The 18,129-nt window shown below is 35.9% G+C and overlaps 2 protein-coding genes and 1 non-coding gene across 3 annotated transcripts in view; all 3 read left to right on the forward strand.

The window, feature by feature from the left end:
- The first annotated feature begins 230 nt into the window (after window positions 1–230).
- Window positions 231–360, forward strand: LOC122905793. The gene has a single exon (XR_006384466.1). It is a non-coding gene; the product is annotated as a small nucleolar RNA SNORA51 (small nucleolar RNA).
- Window positions 361–1,055: 695 nt separating this feature from the next.
- PPP1R42 (protein phosphatase 1 regulatory subunit 42) overlaps window positions 1,056–18,129 on the forward strand; it is a 53,164-nt gene continuing 36,090 nt past the window's right edge. Inside the window, exons 1-4 of the mRNA XM_044244471.1 lie at window positions 1,056–1,231; window positions 4,661–4,827; window positions 6,098–6,236; window positions 9,784–9,900. Coding sequence (XP_044100406.1) covers window positions 1,103–1,231; window positions 4,661–4,827; window positions 6,098–6,236; window positions 9,784–9,900 — 552 coding nt within the window. The 5' untranslated portion in view covers window positions 1,056–1,102. The remainder of the gene's footprint in view (window positions 1,232–4,660; window positions 4,828–6,097; window positions 6,237–9,783; window positions 9,901–18,129) is intronic.
- Window positions 16,937–17,781, forward strand: LOC122903946 (V-type proton ATPase subunit e 1-like). The gene has a single exon (XM_044244470.1). The coding sequence runs from the start codon at window positions 17,011–17,013 to the stop codon at window positions 17,254–17,256; it is 246 nt and encodes an 81-aa protein (XP_044100405.1). The 5' UTR covers window positions 16,937–17,010; the 3' UTR covers window positions 17,257–17,781.

Consider the following 18,129-nt stretch of genomic DNA (forward strand, 5'->3'; position numbering starts at 1 on the left):
CCCTTATTTAATAACCCTAATGTATTCCAGGTGAAACAGTGAAATAGATAGTATTCACCTTACTTGTGAACAAAACAATAAAATAATAATGGTGATAGCAAACGTTTATTGACCTGTGTACCAGACACCATACAGAATATTCTTACATGATTATCTTAGGTAATCTTCATAATAGTCCTTGGAAGTAGGTACCATTATTAACCTAATTGTATAATAAACAGAGGTAATATAGCCTCCTGATGCTTACCACTGGCTATGTTTTTACATGGAATGTGCAGAAAGAGAAAGCAGAGTAAACCCACCAAATATACCTCAGCCCAGGCCCTTTGCCTGGTTTGTACTGTGAATGGGGGGACATTAGGGGAAAAAAACAAAACTGATTTACCCTGCCCAAGATTGCCTGACCAGGAGGCAGTGGAGCCAAAATCTGAACCAGACAGTCTGGACTGAAAAACACTGCCTTATGTTGCCTCTTTGTGGATCACAGTAGTAGTAATATAATAAATTTCAAGGCCAGCTCCATTTTCAAGAATTTTGCACCATTGTCCTATGTACATACTCACAGTTTTTACATGATGTGTTCTGTTTTCAGGGTTTTGAAAATATGATCACCATGGGTACTATGGAAAAAGGAGCCAGAAGACTTGGTTGCATTCTCAACTGCCACTACCTTTAGTAGTTTGAGACAGATCTCTGGGCCTTAGTCTCTTCATATGAGAACATCAGATAATATTTCTTGAGAGGAAAAAAATCTTTTAAAAGATGCCCACAATAACAACTCAGTACTAGGGAGAGGAAAAGATTTAAAAGTAGAAGTGAATGAGCATTGTATATTTAATTAATTTTGGTGTTTTAAAAACAATTAAGTCTATAAACTTAGAAAATACCTAAGTGCCTTTAAAAATGCCTCTGAAGTAGCGTATCAAACAGTTTTATATAAGAAAATTAAAATGTCAAAATAATTTTTCCTAAATTATCATGTACATAATATTCCTTTTTTTTTTAAATTTTTAGAAAGTTGGGCATAAAACAATACCTAAACCTGCTTTTGAGATGATATCAGAACCGAGCTACTGCTGAGAGTTTGATTCAGGAAGAAATCATGGTTCGACTAACCTTGGATCTAATAGCCAAAAATAGCAATCTTAAACCCCGAAAAGAAGAAACCACCTCACGCTACCTGAAGAAAATAACTCATATAAATTTTTCAGACAAAAATATAGATGCGATTGTAAGAATTCTGAAATTGTTTCCTATTTTTAGATAATTAACAATGTAAAATTTAAAATAGGTGTCAGAAAATACAACCTTATTACCTGTATTTTGATCATACTTACTGTTTTGATTAGTATATTGTTTTCACTTTAATTTCTTGCTTTTGATGTTAAAATTATTAAAACTAAGTCTCTATAAAATATACCATCATGATTATTAAATATATGTGCTAAATATATATGTCCCCCTGAAATATTCTATAGTGTAGCAAACTAGATTTGAAAGTGGATGTTAGGGGCGCCTGGGTGGCTCAGTGGGTTAAAACCTTTGCCTTGGCCTCAGGTCATGATCCCAGTGTCCTGGGATAGAGCTCTCTGCTCGGCAGGGAGCCTGCTTCCTCCTCTCTCTCTCTGCCTCTCTGCCTACTTGTGATCTCTGTCTGTCAAATAAATAAATAAAATCTTAAAAAAAAAGAAAGTGTGTTAGAAAGTAGTTTCAAAGATAATACTTTTTATAATTCCAGTTCCTTGGAATATGAGTTTTGTTTTGTTTTGTTTTTAAAAACAAGATAGCAAGAATTAACTATGCAAATACCGTATTTCAAAACTTTAATAGTGAAATCATTTTCACTCATAATTTAACTGGTTATATAAATGGAGATTATACTATAATTTATATCAGATAAGATTACGTTTGTTTGAATATACTCTGACACTATATTTTCTCTGTGTTTAGCTAATTCTTGGCTTTTGGGAAGCTTTAAAAGAAGCAATAACACTTTTAGGCCATTTGTATTGGTTTCTGTTGTCTAAAATAAAATGCTAAAGACTATAGACAAGAGAAATTTTCTCAGAAATATAAGATATGTGAGGGCGGGGATGATGTCTGTTTTGTTCACATCACTCTAAAGCTCCCCCTCCAATCCAATTTAGCGGCTAACCCATATTAAGTGCTTAATAAATGTTTATCAAAATGAATGAAAAAAATACCAAAGCCACAAGCACAACTCTCAATCAAGATAATTTTTTTTTTGCAGAGATTCTACCAAGTTCCTATTCTGTATTTCTTTTCAGTTTCTTTTTTTTTTTTAATTATATTTTATTTTTTTGTCAGAGAGAGAGAGAGACTGAGAGCACACAAGCAGGAGGATGTGTAGGATTCGATCCTAGGACTCTGGGATCATGACCGGAGCCAAAGGAAGACGTTTAACTGAACCACCCAGACATCCCTTCTTTCCAGTTTCTTAGTGATTCTTCTCCCCATGAATCCAATTGCAGAGAGCCTCCATTTAATGTTCTTTTGTCTCCTCACAATCAGTGCTCCTTTGGTTTAGATGATCTTTTTTACAAGCAAAGCAAACTAGTTAAAGCACAGTTAACCCTGGAGCTATGCAGAGTTAGGGACTTCAACACCCCCACCACATTCCCCACCACGCTATCTCCCAACACAACTGAAATTCCTTGCATTATATACATACAAAATAAGCTAGAGAAAAGAAAGTGTTATTAAGAAAATCATAAGAAAGATAAGATATGTTGCAGTACTGTACAATATTTATAGAAAAAGAATCCATGTATAAGTGGACCCATGTAGTTCAAATCCATGTTGTTCAAAGGCCAACTCTAATTCAGCTGGGCACCTGGGTGGCTGGGTTGCTGAGTTGGTTAAGTGCCCCACTCTTAATTTCAGCTAAGGTCGTGATCTCAGGGTCATGAGATTGGGCCCCATGTCAGGGGGATGGAGCCTGGGGATGGAGCCTGCTTGGGATTCTTTCTCTTGCTTTCCCTCTGTCCTTCTCCCCCACCCCCAACCCTATCACATGCACATGCACCCATGCTTACTCTCACTCTAAAAAAAAATTCACACTAAGAATACCTTGTGAACACAATTCCCAAGATGTGATCATATTTTTAAAATCTTTTAAATAAAAGTTAAGATATTTTTTAAGATTTTATTTTTTTAAAAAAATCTCTATGCCTAATGTGGGGCTCGAACTTACAAAAGTTCAGGCTCCACCAGCTGAGCCAGCCAGGCATCCCAAGCTGAGGTACTTTTTTTTTTTTTTTTTTAAGCTGAGGTACTTTTGAGCATAACTTCACTTTATCTCTTGCCTGCTTACTCTAGGCTGACTCTACCACCACATAAGAAATAGCAGACTTAAAAAATATATACCTTTAATTATTTTCTTATCTCAAAAGTAACTGGTGTGAGAAAGCACATTGTGTTTATTAGATCATCGGTGGATGCCTTTTTTTAAAAAAAATCTCTTTGCTGAATGTTATAATTTAAGTATAATTTGCTTTAATATATTATAGTTGACAGCAGACTCAAGAGAAATGAATGTTCTTTTTTTTTTAAAGATTTTATTTATTTATTTGATAGAGATCACAAGTAGATGGAGAGGCAGGCAGAGAGAGAGAGATGGAAGCAGGCTCCCTGCTGAGCAGAGAGCCTGATGCGGGGCTCGATCCCAGGACCCTGAGATCATGACCTGAGCCGAAGGCAGTAGCTTAACCCACTGAGCCACCCAGGCGCCCAAGAAATAAATGTTCTTAACAGTTACTTATCAATAAAAATTTTTCAATCAGAAAAAAAAAGTAACTCGTGTGCATTTCTATGAAATACATATTAAAAGAAACTGGCCTAATCCCATCATGCAGAGAAGACCACTATTAACATGTAGGTGATGTCCTTCCAGTCTTTTTTCTAACATGTTTTCATATAATTTTACAATACTGGGTCATATTGAATGTACTGTTTTCATTTTGAGATCTACAAAACATTGCTAAAGAAACTAAAGGATATCTAATGGTGAAAGAGCATTCCCTTCAATAGCATTATCGTAGTTTATTAATCTATTGCTCCTGACTATCTATATGACTTCCCATTTTCAGTATCACAAACATGTTTACTTCCAATCCTAGAGAAAGATTAAGACCTGATTTATAGGAGTGCCTGGGTGGCTCAGTCTAAGCATCCCGGCTTAACTCAGTTTAACTCTTGCTCAGCAGCAAGTTTTCTTCTCCTTCTCCCTCCACCCCTAAACCCCTCCCCTGCACTCATGCTCTCTCTCTTGCTCTCACTCATTCTCTCTCAAATAAATAAGTAAATTTTTTTAAAACCCTGATTTATAATGTTAAAACAATAATTTGTTAGATGCTTCAACTTCCAGAGGAACCTAACTGCTTCCAAGGAAAACTGCTTGCCCTAGGAAAATCTTTCTTAACAAATACAATTTTATTGATATAGTTACAGAATACAAAACCTAGAACTAATTTTACTATCATTCAAGACTTGTTTTGACTGTGCTAAGAACAGAGAAATACTTTTCTTTTATATTAAACATAAGGAAACTCGCAGAACGGTTAAGTAAAGAACTTTCTTTAAAACAAACTTCTAAATTTTCAGGAGAAATTAAGTATGACCTGTTTTTGTTTTCTTTTAGGAAGACCTCTCTCCTTGCAAAAATCTTAGTGTTTTATATTTGTATGATAACCGTATTAGTCAAATGACTAACTTGAATTACGCTACAAATCTGACTCACTTATACCTACAAAACAATTGTCTTTCATGTATAGAGAACCTCAGGTCATTAAAGAAACTGGAAAAACTGTAAGTGTTTTTATTTTTAAGTAATGTAATTGTTTGTAATCATTACAGTAATATGTTTGCATGCGGGCCTTTCCATTATCTGCAGTTGTGTGGAACAGGCCTCAATTTTTATTCTCTTATAGTATTATTAGTACAAAATTGTTACACATGTAATACTTGGCAATTTGTCTCATTAAGCCTGATACACTTTTCTTTTGCAGGAGGGTGAGTTGTCTTAACCACTTATAAGGATACCTAAAGCATCCCTAAAGACTCAACTGGTGAAAAAAGTTTCCATGGAAACCAGATGAGCTTTCCTTTCAGAATCACACATCTCAAAGAGGCAGGGTCATAGAGTTGATACTGTTGATTTGATTGTAAAAAGGCAATTACTGCCTATAATGATTTTAATTCAACAATGAAGACTGGTGTATTCATTTTTCCCAGACTGGAAGAATTACCAGTGCTTCTCAAAAGTAGGCCAAGAACCTCAAAATGGGAAGAGAGTAGGGTAGAAAATGCTAAATAAAAATGCAGATTGCAGGGTGCCTGGGTGGCTCAGAGGGTTGAGCCTCTGCCTTTGGCTTGGGTCCTGGGATCGAGCCCTGCGTTGGTTCTCTGCTCAGCGGGGAGCCTGCTTCCCCCCCTCTCTCTTTGCCTGCCTCTCTGCCTACTTGTGAACTCTCTCTGTCAAATAAGTAAATAAAATCTTTTTTAAAAATGCAGATTGTTGGGTTCTGATCTAGATAGCCAAATGAGAGTCTCTGGCATTAGGCCCCCAAATCTTCCATTTTTAAAACTAATACCCTGGGAGGTAGCCTAGGTGGCTCAGTTGGTTCAGCATCTGCCTTCAGCTCAGGTCATGATCTCAGGGACCTGGGATGGAACACTGTGTTGGGCTCCCTGCTCAGCAGGGAGCCTATCTCTTCCTCTCCCTCCACCCCCCTCATGCTCTTTCTCACACTCTCTCTGAAATATATTGTAAAAAGCTTAAAAAAAAAAAAAGACCCTTCTATCCAGATGATTCTTCACCTAATATATAAAAGTAATACTGGTAGATCATTTAATAAGGACTATTCCAATTCTCTTACTTAAAAAAAATAAACTTATTTCTTAGACTAAATTAAGTATAAGAATCATATAAATAAACCTTTCATTGATTCATTACAAAGACGATTCTGAAATTTCCACATATGTAATTTTCACTCAGCTCAGTGATTATTATGTTTTTGTCATGTTTACAGATCATGATTCTCAGAACGTGTATTTAAAATTGTTTTCTATTTTGCAGGTATCTGGGAGGCAATTACATTGCTGTCATAGAAGGTTTAGAAGGATTAGAAGGACTAAGAGAACTTCATGTTGAGAGTCAGAGGCTTCCCCTTGGAGAAAAGCTTCTGTTTGATCCACGAACTCTTCATTCTCTGGCAGTAAGGCCAATCTGAGTATTCTGACAAAGACTATAGTTATTAACAGTTATAATGGAACAGGAAGGTAGCAAAGGTATATCTGGACATTACATATGCTCTGTATGTTTATATGGCCAGTTGAGAATTTTTTAATCTAAATTCAATTGGCCAACATAGTACATGATTAGTTTCAAATGTGGTGTTCAATAATTTATCAATTGCATATAACACCCCATGCTTATCACATCATGTGCCTCCTTGATGCCCATCTCCAAATTATCCACACCCCCACCTCCCTTCCCTCCAGCAACCCTTAGTTTGTTTCTCCTTCTCTGATCACTTCCCATTCAGTTTTCCCTCCCTTCCACTATGATCCTCTGTGCTGTTTCTTATTTTCTACATGAGTGAAGCTATGATAGGTTTTGACTTATTTTGCTCAGCATAATGCCCTCTAGTTCCATCCACATCAATGTAAATGGTATTTATTCCCTCCAAAGGCTGAGTAATATTCCATTGTGTATGTATGTATGTGTATATATCTATACAGATCTAAATATATAGATATGTATCTCTCTCTCTCTCTCTCTCTCTCTGTGTGTGTGTGTGTGTGTGTGTGTGTATGAAGATTATATATATAATCTTCATCCATTCATCTGTCAATGGACATCTGGGCTCTCTCCAAAGTTTGTTTGGCTATTACGGACATTGCTGCTATGAACATTGGGGTCACTACATTTCTATCTTTGGGGTGTATCCCTAGTAGTGCAATTGCTGGATCATAAGGTAGCTTTTTAACTTCTTGAGGAAACTCCATACTGTTTTCCAGAATGGCTGCACCAGCTTGCATACCCACCAACAGTGTAAGAGGATGTACCTTTCTCTGCATCCTCATCAACATTTGTTGTTTTCTGACTGACTAATTTTAGCCATTCTGACTGGTGTGAGGTAATATCTCAAGTGTGGTTTGGATTTGTATTTCTCGAATGCTGAGTGATGTTGAACATTTTTTTTTCATGTGTCTGTTGGCCATTTGTATGTCTTCTTCAGAGATATGAGAGTTATGTCTGTTCATGTCTCCTGCCCATTTCTTCTGTCCATTTATTTGGTTTTTGAAAAGTTCCTTACAGATTCGAATTTGAGAAGTTCTTTATAGATCTTGGATACTAGCTCTTTATCTGATACGTCATTTGCAAATATCTTTTCCCAGTCTGTAGGTTACTCACTGTTTCCTTTGCTGTGCAAAAGATTTTTTTTTATTTAAAATATTTTATTTATTTATTTGACAGAGATCACAAGTAGGCAGAGAGGCAGGCAGAGAGAGAGAGGAGGAAGCAGGCTCCCCACTGAGCAGAGAGCCCGACGCGGGACTCGATCCCAGGACCCTGAGATCAGGACCCGAGCCGAAGGCAGCGGCTTAACCCACTGAGCCACCCAGGCGCCCCTGTGCAAAAGATTTTTATCTTGATGAAGTCCTAATACCTTTTTTTTGTTTTTGTTTCTCTTGCCTTTGAGATGTGTCCTGAAAGAAGTTGCTGGAGCCAAAGTCACAGAGGTTGCTGCTTATGTTCTCTTCTAGGATCTTGAGGGATTCCTGTCTCACATTTAGGTCTTTCATCCATTTTGAGTCTGTTTTAGTGTATGGTGTAAAAAGTTGTCGAGTTTCATTCTTCTACATGTGGCTGTCCAATTTTCTCAGCACCGTTTATTGAAAAGACTATTCTTTTTCCATTGGATATTCTTTCCCGCTTTGTCAAAGATTAGTTGACCATAAAGTTGAGGGTCCATATCCATTTCTGGATTCTCCATTGTGTTCCATTAATCTATGTATCTGTCTTTGTGTCAGTACCACTTACTGTCTTGATGATTTAGCTTTGTAATAGAGCTTGGAGCCCAGGATTGTGATGCCACCAGCTTTGGTTTTCTTTTTCAGCATTCCTCTGGCTATTTGGGGTCTCTTCTGGTTCCAAACAGTTGAGCTTTTACTTGAGGGTTAAAATGAACTTTTCTCACATAATTTCTCAGAGATAAGAAGTTACAAAGTGGGAATAATAATGCCTGCCTCTAGAGTACTAAGGATCAAAAAAAGGTTGTGGAAAGGTTATGTAAATTATTAGGTTCTAGTCCAGATGACAATTCATTCATAATTTCCACTTTGGTGATTATCATGATTCAAAATTTAAAATATTAGGAAAAAGCCTAAGGAAAGAGTCATGCACAATTATTTGGCAAATTTTAAACAACCTAGAGAATCATGATGATGAAATGTTTTCTCGCTGGATTCTGATTTGATTGTAGGTTGCACTACATACAGCTCTGCTTCATGAGAAGCAGGCAGATCTGGGATATTTGAAACTCCCACTGTGACCTGACGCCCAGATACATGGTGAACATGTCACAATTAGTTGAGAAGCCAGGGGGCGCAATGGAGGCTTTTGTTAATTCTCAAAATGGGATTTGTTATGAGAGGCTACCTTCAGTTCTCGGGCAAGAGACATAAAGGGAAAAATGGTTGTGTGTTTATAGATTTCATTGGCTTTATTTTAGAGGGCCCAGAAACAGAGGGCAATAAAAGTTTGTGAACTGAATTTATAAAAATTGAAAAATTGTCCTTTAAATTGGAAAAGAAAGAAGTGATCTTATTTCTATCCTACCCTCTCCCTGTCTTCCCCATAGAATTAAGTGTATCTCAGCTCATCTCCACTGACCCAAATAAATTGATCCCTCTAAGAGGATGGCCAGTTTTATTACAAACACCAGTATAAACATTTTGCTTGCTAATTTTTACATAGATTCAAGCAGATTCTAAAATTCTAAATATAAGACATAATTTTTTAAATTCTTAAAAAGTATCAAGAAGTATTTTCTCTAAAGATTAGTTCTAGATGGTTTGGTGGGTCAGCTCAGTCTTGGTAGAGATTATTAGGCCATAGATTTTAAGATGGCTTTGGTTTAGTGCTTCTCTTCTGTGTATTTATGTCCTCACTAACACTGATATTCATACTGCTTGTTAATTAGCTAATTTTTATTTTAATTGCCTTCTGAACATATGGATTGTCAAGAGAAAACTATATAGAGAGATTAAGATAAAAATTAAACCAGATAATCTCTAAGTCATTTTTCCTACTTAGAAAAATAAACAAAAACTATTTCTTCCTATGTAAGTACAAATCTTAGTGATATTTAACACAAAAAGATAATTTGCTTAAACTGAAATAACCATTTTTCTATACTCTGTTATCATTTGTTTGTTGGGGCACTTTTTTTTTTCTTTGCTCCTTGATTCCTGGCTTCTTTTCTCTATAAATTTCTTTTATATTCTAGAAGAGGAAAATCAGACTTATGAAGGAATTTTAGACAAAAATAGTAAGTCATATCACAATTACTAAAGTCCTTAAAGTTATGTCTGGAAAAAATATGGCAGAAAAACAAAATCTCCATGGCTTTTAATTTTCTTGCCTAAAAAGCATAATAGCCTGAACTGATACATTTTTCACAAATTAAGATTTCTGGTTACTGTATACAGCATTTAATTAGACTAGTTATTAATGCCAATTTATTTTTCTTACAGAAATCCCTCTCTATATTGAATATCAGCAATAATAATATTGATGACATAAGAGACTTAGAAATACTGGAGAATCTTAATCAGCTCATAGCAGTTGACAACCAACTTCTGCATGTGAAGGTAGTGTAAAGAAAAAATAATTTTAAAGTATTTACATGAAATTGTGAATTAAAAGTAATTATTTTTCTAAATATCTATAAAATTTATTACTTTAAAAACTATTCTAGATTAACTCTAAAACTAGCATATGAATCTCAGCTTCTTACTGTATTTGAACAATTCTCTCCTCTTACCGGTTTTTCTCTTCCATACCCCTATGCCTCCACTCCTCACCAACAGAAAGAGGTTTCTCTGAGAAGGAAATATGTGCTTTTCCTCTCTGCATTATTTTTCCATCAAATGTTTCCCTCTGGAGATTAGATTTCTTACCACTTAACTCTGATCTCCCAATGACTGAATTTCTAGTAACTATGATTAGATCTGAACTCTCTCCTGGCTGCTGCTCCTTGAGCAAGTATCTGGATCTTGAACTTACTCTAATTTGTGCCAGCTGTATTTATGATATGTTATATCTTATCATACCATATTCATTCAATTATTTATTCATTCAAATATGTACTGAGCACCTACATGTCTGTCCGACACTGTAGTATTCTATGTAGTTCAGAGGAAAGAAGGATAAAGTCCTGGGGCTCAAAAAATCCACAGTCAGCAAGTAACCGAACAACATTGTGATTCTGTTTTCATAAGTATCGTGGTAGCACCAACTCAGCCTGGGGCTAGAAAAGGCTTCCTGGAAACAGTCATCTGTAAGCTGAGCCACTGCCATGACCTCAGTTTCTGGTATGGCAATAGGGTAGGCTGGGTATAATTTCTTTACCTGAAGCCATAGGCGCAATGAAGGGCTTTCTCCCCCCATAAACAGAGCTCTTGTTTTCAAAACTACTTCCAGACATCTATCCAATGACCTTAAAAAAGTTTCTCCTGACTTGTTTCCAAATTCAGACCTATTACGGGGCTAGTCCCATAACTACTATAAGCAGTAGATAATTATGAAAATATTACACATATTACACTACAAATAAATTCCCCAAAATACCTAAAATGTCACTGAACAATCAGGATGGATATTCAAAATAAAAATAAGGAATAAATAAATATAAATAGATAAATAAGATAAAATAAAAATAAGGAATGCTTCCAATAAGGAAGCATGACTCAGTTAATTGTTGCATCTTACAACAATTAAGAAGGATGTAAGAAGTTCATGGGATAAAGTCTACATTCAAAAATATTTTAAGTTTTAGACTGCTCTTCTAGACCCCCCCCCACTGGGCATTTTGTATTCATCAAAATTACTTAATTTTTCGATGAATTTATAGTATTTGTATGAATATGATTTTGTGGTAGATCAACAGCCTTATATGAAATACACTACACATGCATATGATCCTAACCAAAGTGACAGAGCCTGGAGTCTAAGTTTTTATTAAGTAGAGAAGATTTGTGCTGTGTGTAACATTCCTTATTTATCACATGGAAAATAGAAACAGAGCAGCCAGTCATCGAAACTCACTTTTCCTGGGGAGAGAAAAGTGGAGAATTCTAGTCTCCCAAATGTCATCAATTTTAAGTGCAGTTTAAGTATTTTTCCCAAATGTTTTTGTAAGCCAGGTTTTTACATGCAATGCTTGGTAATGAGTAGTAAATGCATTTTAAATGATCTGATTAGTTGTTAATTATAATTACTACCAAGATTCATTTCAGTTATTGTCATTATCCTTAAAGTCTTATGCTATTATGTTTTTTAAAAAAGATTTTATTTATTTATTGAGAGAGAGAGAGCACGAGCACACTGGGAGGGAGGAGGGGCAGCTAAAGCGGGAGAGAGAGAAGCTCAAGAAGATGTAGCGCTGAGCATGGAGCCTGAGATCGTGACCTGAGCCAAAATCAAGGTTTGGATGCTTAATCAACTGAGCCACTCAGGAGTTCCTCTATTATGCTTTTAATTCTGAACAGAAAATGAAAGTTCAGTAACAGGACAAAAATGCTAGGCTCCAAATGATTCCAAAGGAAGTTTTTCTGAATGACATTAAGACCAATCTATTTCAACTACAGTGATTCTTAAGCTATGTTACTAATGCATAATCAGGAAAAATGTGTAACCAAAAAAATACTTTCATTACTATTGATTATTCAGCCCAATGATAAAAGTCTAAATAAACAAATCCTTATATTTTAAGACTGAACTCAATGTTACCTCCTCTGTGTAGTTCTCCCTGAACCCATCCCCATCAAGTTAATCTATTAAAAATATTTATAATAATATATGTGCCAGGCAGTGCTCTATGTTTTCCGAAAACATTCTAGGCACCAAGGATACCATGATCAAGACAGCATCTCTACCCTCAAGGAGCTTACATTAAAATGAGACGGGAGGGAACAGTCAGAAAATAAATAAGCAGAGAAGATCATGAAAAGGGCTATGAAGAAATTAAATGGGATGACATAATGGAAAGGGGATCAGTAGATATTTTAAATCAGTTTATGAAAAAAATTCCTCTGAGGAAATGACACTTATGCTGAGACCTGAGAGTGATAAAGAACAAACTGTGCAAAGAGCTAAGAAAAGAACATACCAAGCATAGGGAACAGAAGATTTAAAGATTCTGAGTATCCGAGGAACAAAAAAGAGGCCAGTTTACTGTGATAAGCATCCCTGTGCCTAGCTCAGCCTCTAACACAGTGTAAGTACTCAATAAATAATTGTTGAATGAGTGGAAGAGGCAACAGTTAAATGTGAGATTATGATAGGGGTCAGATCATAAAGATCTTTTAAGCCATAGTCGTGAATTTTATTTTATTCTAAATGTAATAGAAACTCACTAAAAGGATTATATTTTTAGAAGTTTATCAGTTATGTGATGAAAGGTTTCAAGGGGGCGCCTGGATGGCGCAACTGCCGTTGGCTCAGGTCATGATCCTGGGATCCTAGGATCGAGTCCCTGGAGCCTTGCATTGGGCTCCCTGCTCAGTGGGGAGTCTGCTTCTTCCCCTGCTCATGCTCTCTCTCACTTGCTCACTCTCTAGTTCAAATAAATAAATAAAATATTTTTTAAAATAAAAATAAAAAATAAAAAGAATGTATTGCAAGAATAACAGCAAAGACATCTGTTGGGAGACTACTGCAAAGGTTAAGAAAAGATGGTTGCTTGGAGATGAAAAGGAGTGGATGGATTAGAGGTATATATATATTTTTTTATTGACCCTATGGAACTTGTTGAGTAGGATGCACAAGAATAAAGGAAAGAGAAGAATCAAGGATGAATCATTGTTTTTTTGCATGAGGATCTGGGGAGACATGGTAGCCTTTACAAATTGGGAAGTACAAGGGATGGAATAAAAGACTTCCTTGTATTGAAATGTCTACTGGAAACTGAAATTGACAGACCAAGCAGACATTGGAATTCAAGGGAGAAGATAGGAAAGTTTGAGAGTCAACAGTACTAACAGTATATTTAAAGCTATGACTCTGGGTGAAAGACAGTAGGAATAGAGAATAGATTCCAATATTTAGAGATCATTTAGATGAAAAGGCACTAGGAGAAGTTAATGATGTAGAAGAAAGCAAGAAAAAGAAGCTTCAAGAAAGAGAGAATGGCTCCTTGCATTTGATGCTGTTGAGTGGCTGACATGAGGGCAGATAATACGTTGACAGAAATCTACTGGATTTGGCAATAGTGAGATTATATCTGGTCAAGTATCATGGTTGGGTTTTGTTTTGTTTTGTTTTGTTTTGTTTTCATATTTCAGAAATGGAGTACTTTAACAGGGCTTTGCACTTTTTTCTTCTAACCAAAGCCACATGAACCTCTTAGAAATTTCTTTCCATGTTATGGCTTGAAGAACTTGAGGTTTTTCATGAAATACTTCTCCATACCTGAAATTTCAATATACAACAGGACAAAAATGCTAGACTTGAAATAAGATGAGATGAAGGAAGAAAAAATTAAAAAGATTACCTGGACAGACTACCTTAAAATTAAAGTTCCCAGGGACAGGTTTAATTTGTGAAGAAGTTCAACCAGAGAGAAGACTGTGGTTGGAAAATCACAGCAGAATTTAAAATAAGAAATTAAATATTCAAGACAAAGCTTAAATGACAAAACTGTATGTCTCCAAGAAAGAACAAAAGAGATAAAATGGAAAATAAGCAAGTAAAAAAGAAAGTTAAAAAACTAATTCAGGAGATCCAACATATGACAAATAAGAATACAAGAATCAGAAAAAAAGGGGGGAAAGGAAATAAAATTATATTTAAAAATAATATAATGAGCTATGATGTATAAACCAAAACAAGAATCATCTCTCTCTTTCTCTCTCTCTCTCTCTCTCTGTCTCACACATACACACACACACACACTCGCACACACACCAGAAAGCCAGATAAAATATGTGAAACAACTTTTTCAGTCACTAGACTAGAGGTGCGGAGGACTGTGGACCCTAAGAGAAAGAAAACAAACAAGGTGAGCTCTCTAATTATCCCAGCTTTCTGCCTGAAGGCACTTTCCAGACCACAACTGCAGGGAGGGCAATAGCAAACAAGTGCCATGAAAATGTAAATCATAACGGCAGAAAAGTCACTCAAGAAAAAACATCTGGAAATGACATGGAGGATGGAATTAGAAGACAGAACTTTTAAAAAGCTGTTATAAATATGGTCTAGAATTTAAAGCATGAACACAAACAGAAGAGAAATGGAAGATGCAAAGAAAAAAGTACCTTTTGAAACTGAAAAATGGATCCATAATGAAAAATTAATCAGATGGCATTCAAAGCAGATTAGACATTAAAGAGGGCAATTGTTATGATGAGCACTGGGTATTGTATGTAAGTGCCGAATCACTGAATTCTACTTCAGAAACCAATATTGCACTGTATGTTCACTAACTAAAATTTAAATTTAAAAAGTAGATTGAATATTACAGAAGAAATTATCAGTGAACTTAAATCTATAGCATTAGAATTACTGAAGCTTAAAGGTACAGAAAATAAAAACACTAAAAAATGAACAGAGCCTCAGATGGCTTGTGGAATATAACAAGCATTCAAACATGTATGTAAAAGGAGTCCTTGGAGGAGTAGGGGCAATGCTGGGGACTAAATGTTTGTGTCCCTTTAAAACTCATAAATTGAAACCTATCCCCCAGGTGATGGTATTTGAAGGTGAGGCCTTTGGGAAATAATTAGGTCTTGAGGCTGGAGACCTCATGAATAGGATTAGAGTCTTGTTAAGAAGAGAAGGGACTACAACTTTCTCTCTTAGCCATGTGAGGATATAATGAGAATACAGGCATATACAAACCAGGGAGAATGCTCTCACAGGATCACAGTATCTGCCACCACTTTGATCTTGGACTCCCCAGCCTCCAGAACTGTGAGAAATCAATGCTTTTTGCTTAAGCCATCCAGTCTAAGGTATCCTATTGTAACAGCCCAAATGAAGGAGGAAGCAGAAAATAGCTTTGAAGGAATAGCTTTGACACAGAATAGTCAAAACTTTTTTGGGAAAACAAAACCAAACAAACAAAAAAACCAAGTTGAAGGATTCACACTTTCCTATTTCAAAACTTACTACAGATCTGTAGTAACTAAGGCAGTGTGGCATTGTCATAAGTATGAGACTGGGAATCCAGAAATAAACCTTCAAAAAAATAAAAGAAATGAACCTTCACATTTATGTCAACTGATTTTTGACAAGGACACCCAAGACACAGCCCAATGGGCATAGAATAGTTTTCTCAACAAATGATGCTGAGATATTTGGATAGCTGCATATAAAAGAATCAAGTTGGATTCCTTCTATAACATAAAAATATATTTAAAATTGGTCAAAGATTTAAATATGAGTTAAAACTACAAAACTCTGAGGAAAACATTGGGATAAATCTTTATGACTTTGTATCAGACAAAACCTTCTTAAATACAACATTAAATGCATAACAAAAAAAAGATAAATTAGACTTCAACTAAATTAAAAACTTTTGTATTTCAAAGAATACCACGAAGAAAGTGAAAAAGGCAAGCCAACAGACTGGGGGAAAATATTTGCAAGAGCTATAACTGATAACAGACTTGTGTCCAAAATATATTTCAAAAACTCTCATAACTCAATAATAAAAAGACAAACCAATTTATAAATGGGCAGAGAATTTGAATAGATATTCTACAAAGAAGATACAGAAGTGGATAATATGCACATGAGAAGATACTAGGCATCATTAGTCATTAGGGAAATGTAAATCAAAATCACAATTATACACCATACCTGATAAGATAGCTATAATTTAAAAAAACAGATAATAACAAGTGTTTACAATATTGTGGAGAAATAGGGTGCCTATGTGGCTTACTCATTTAACTGTCTGACTCTTGGTTTCAGCTCAGGTAGTGATCTCAGGGTCCTGGGCTCAAACCCCATGTTGGGATCTGCACTCAGCATGGAGTCTGTCTCCAACCCTTACCCCTCTTGTCACTTGCCTGTTCATATGCACATGCGTGCTCTCACTCTCTCACAAATAAATAAATAAAATCTTTAAAAAGATTGTTAATTTTTTAAAAGAAAAATAATAACCACAGATCATGGGTTAATGACACGTAAAAGTAAAATAACAATAGCTAAAATGACAGGGAGGGAGGAAATGGCAGTGTACTAAGGTTACATATGAAATGATGTCATTATCTGAAGAATGACTGTGCTTATTTAAGGATGATTGTTCTAAACACTAAAGCAACCATTAAAATAACAAAGATGTTTGCAACTAGTAAGTCAATAATAGAAAATGAGAGGCAAAAATTGGGGGGAGCAGGAAAAAAAGGAAAAGGGAGCAGATAAGACAAATAGCAAGATGGTACTTTAAACTCAGTAATATTGTTAATTATATTAAATATAAATAATCTAAACATTCCAATTAAAAGGTAGAGATGGTAAGACTGGATTTTGAAAATCCAATCACATGCTCTCTGCAAGAAAACACTTTAAAGATAAATATATATACAGGTTAAAAGTAAAATTACAGGGAAATATATACACAAATAATAAAATTAGGTGAAGTGACTATATTAATATAAGATAGAACAGATTTCAGGATAAGAAATATTACAGAGATAGCCGGGTGGGACCAAAGTGAGGCGGCTGGGCAGGGGCTGGTAGCTCCGGCGGCAACCATGGCGTATAACGGCCTCACTGTGACTCTCATCGTGATGAGCGTGTTCTGGGGCTTCGTCGGCTTCTGCGTGCCCTGGTTTATCCCTAAGGGTCCCAACCGGGGAGTTATCATCACCATGCTGGTAACCTGTTCAGTCTGCTGCTATCTCTTTTGGCTGATTGCAATTCTGACCCAACTCAACCCTCTCTTTGGACCACAGTTGAAAAATGAAACCATCTGGTACCTCAAGTATCATTGGCCTTAAGGAAGAAGACCTGCTCGCCAGTGCTCCATCATTGAGGTCACGAAGAGAATTCCTCTAGATGCAAAGTCAATTCCAAACCCAGACCACCTTTGACTCGCCTCATTCGGCCATCAGCTGCCTTAAATACTCACACCACATTTGAATATCTTACTCTACAATGCAGTATTTTTTCCTGTTACCTTTTTTACATTTCGACAAATTATGTGCCTACTTAAACCTAAACTGTGCTGACTCTCTACAGCGTTCGTGCACTCTTCTGAGCTAGAAGGTGCTGTTCTTCTGGGAAATACATTGCTTTCTCCTGGGAACCTGTGAATTTGAAGATGACTCCTGCATGGTCACAGCAAGGGACTCAGCAAAGTGTTTAACTGTCACAAGACAGAATGCAGTGGGGCAGTCAGTAGGAAAGCAGAGAGCATGTTCAGAGGCAATATTTGTTCTAACAGAATTGCACCAAAGTATATTTTCAGGATGACTTTCTTATTTCTGCCATCTACTGGAATAAATTATTTTTCTGCTTTCTGTGGAAAAAAAAAAGAAATATTACAGAGATAGATCAGGAAATTTTATGATTAAAAAGTGCCAAATCATTAAGAAAACGTAACACTCCTCAAAAGATGTGTAGCTAATAACAGAGCTTTAAAATGCAGAAAGCAAAATTTGGCAGAAGAGAAACAGATAAATACATAATTAAAACAGAGATTTCAACATTCTCTCTAAGTAGCTGGTAAATGAGTAAGGATATAAAAGATAGGTAAAACACAGTCAGCTGAATTAATCTAATTGACACTCTCAGATCACTCTACCTAAGAACTGAAGTTGTAATATTCACCAAAATAGTCTATTATGCTAAGCCATAAAGCAAGCTTCAAA

Source organism: Neovison vison, chromosome 4, assembly GCF_020171115.1.
Source record: "Neovison vison isolate M4711 chromosome 4, ASM_NN_V1, whole genome shotgun sequence".
Taxonomy (NCBI): domain Eukaryota; kingdom Metazoa; phylum Chordata; class Mammalia; order Carnivora; family Mustelidae; genus Neogale; species Neogale vison.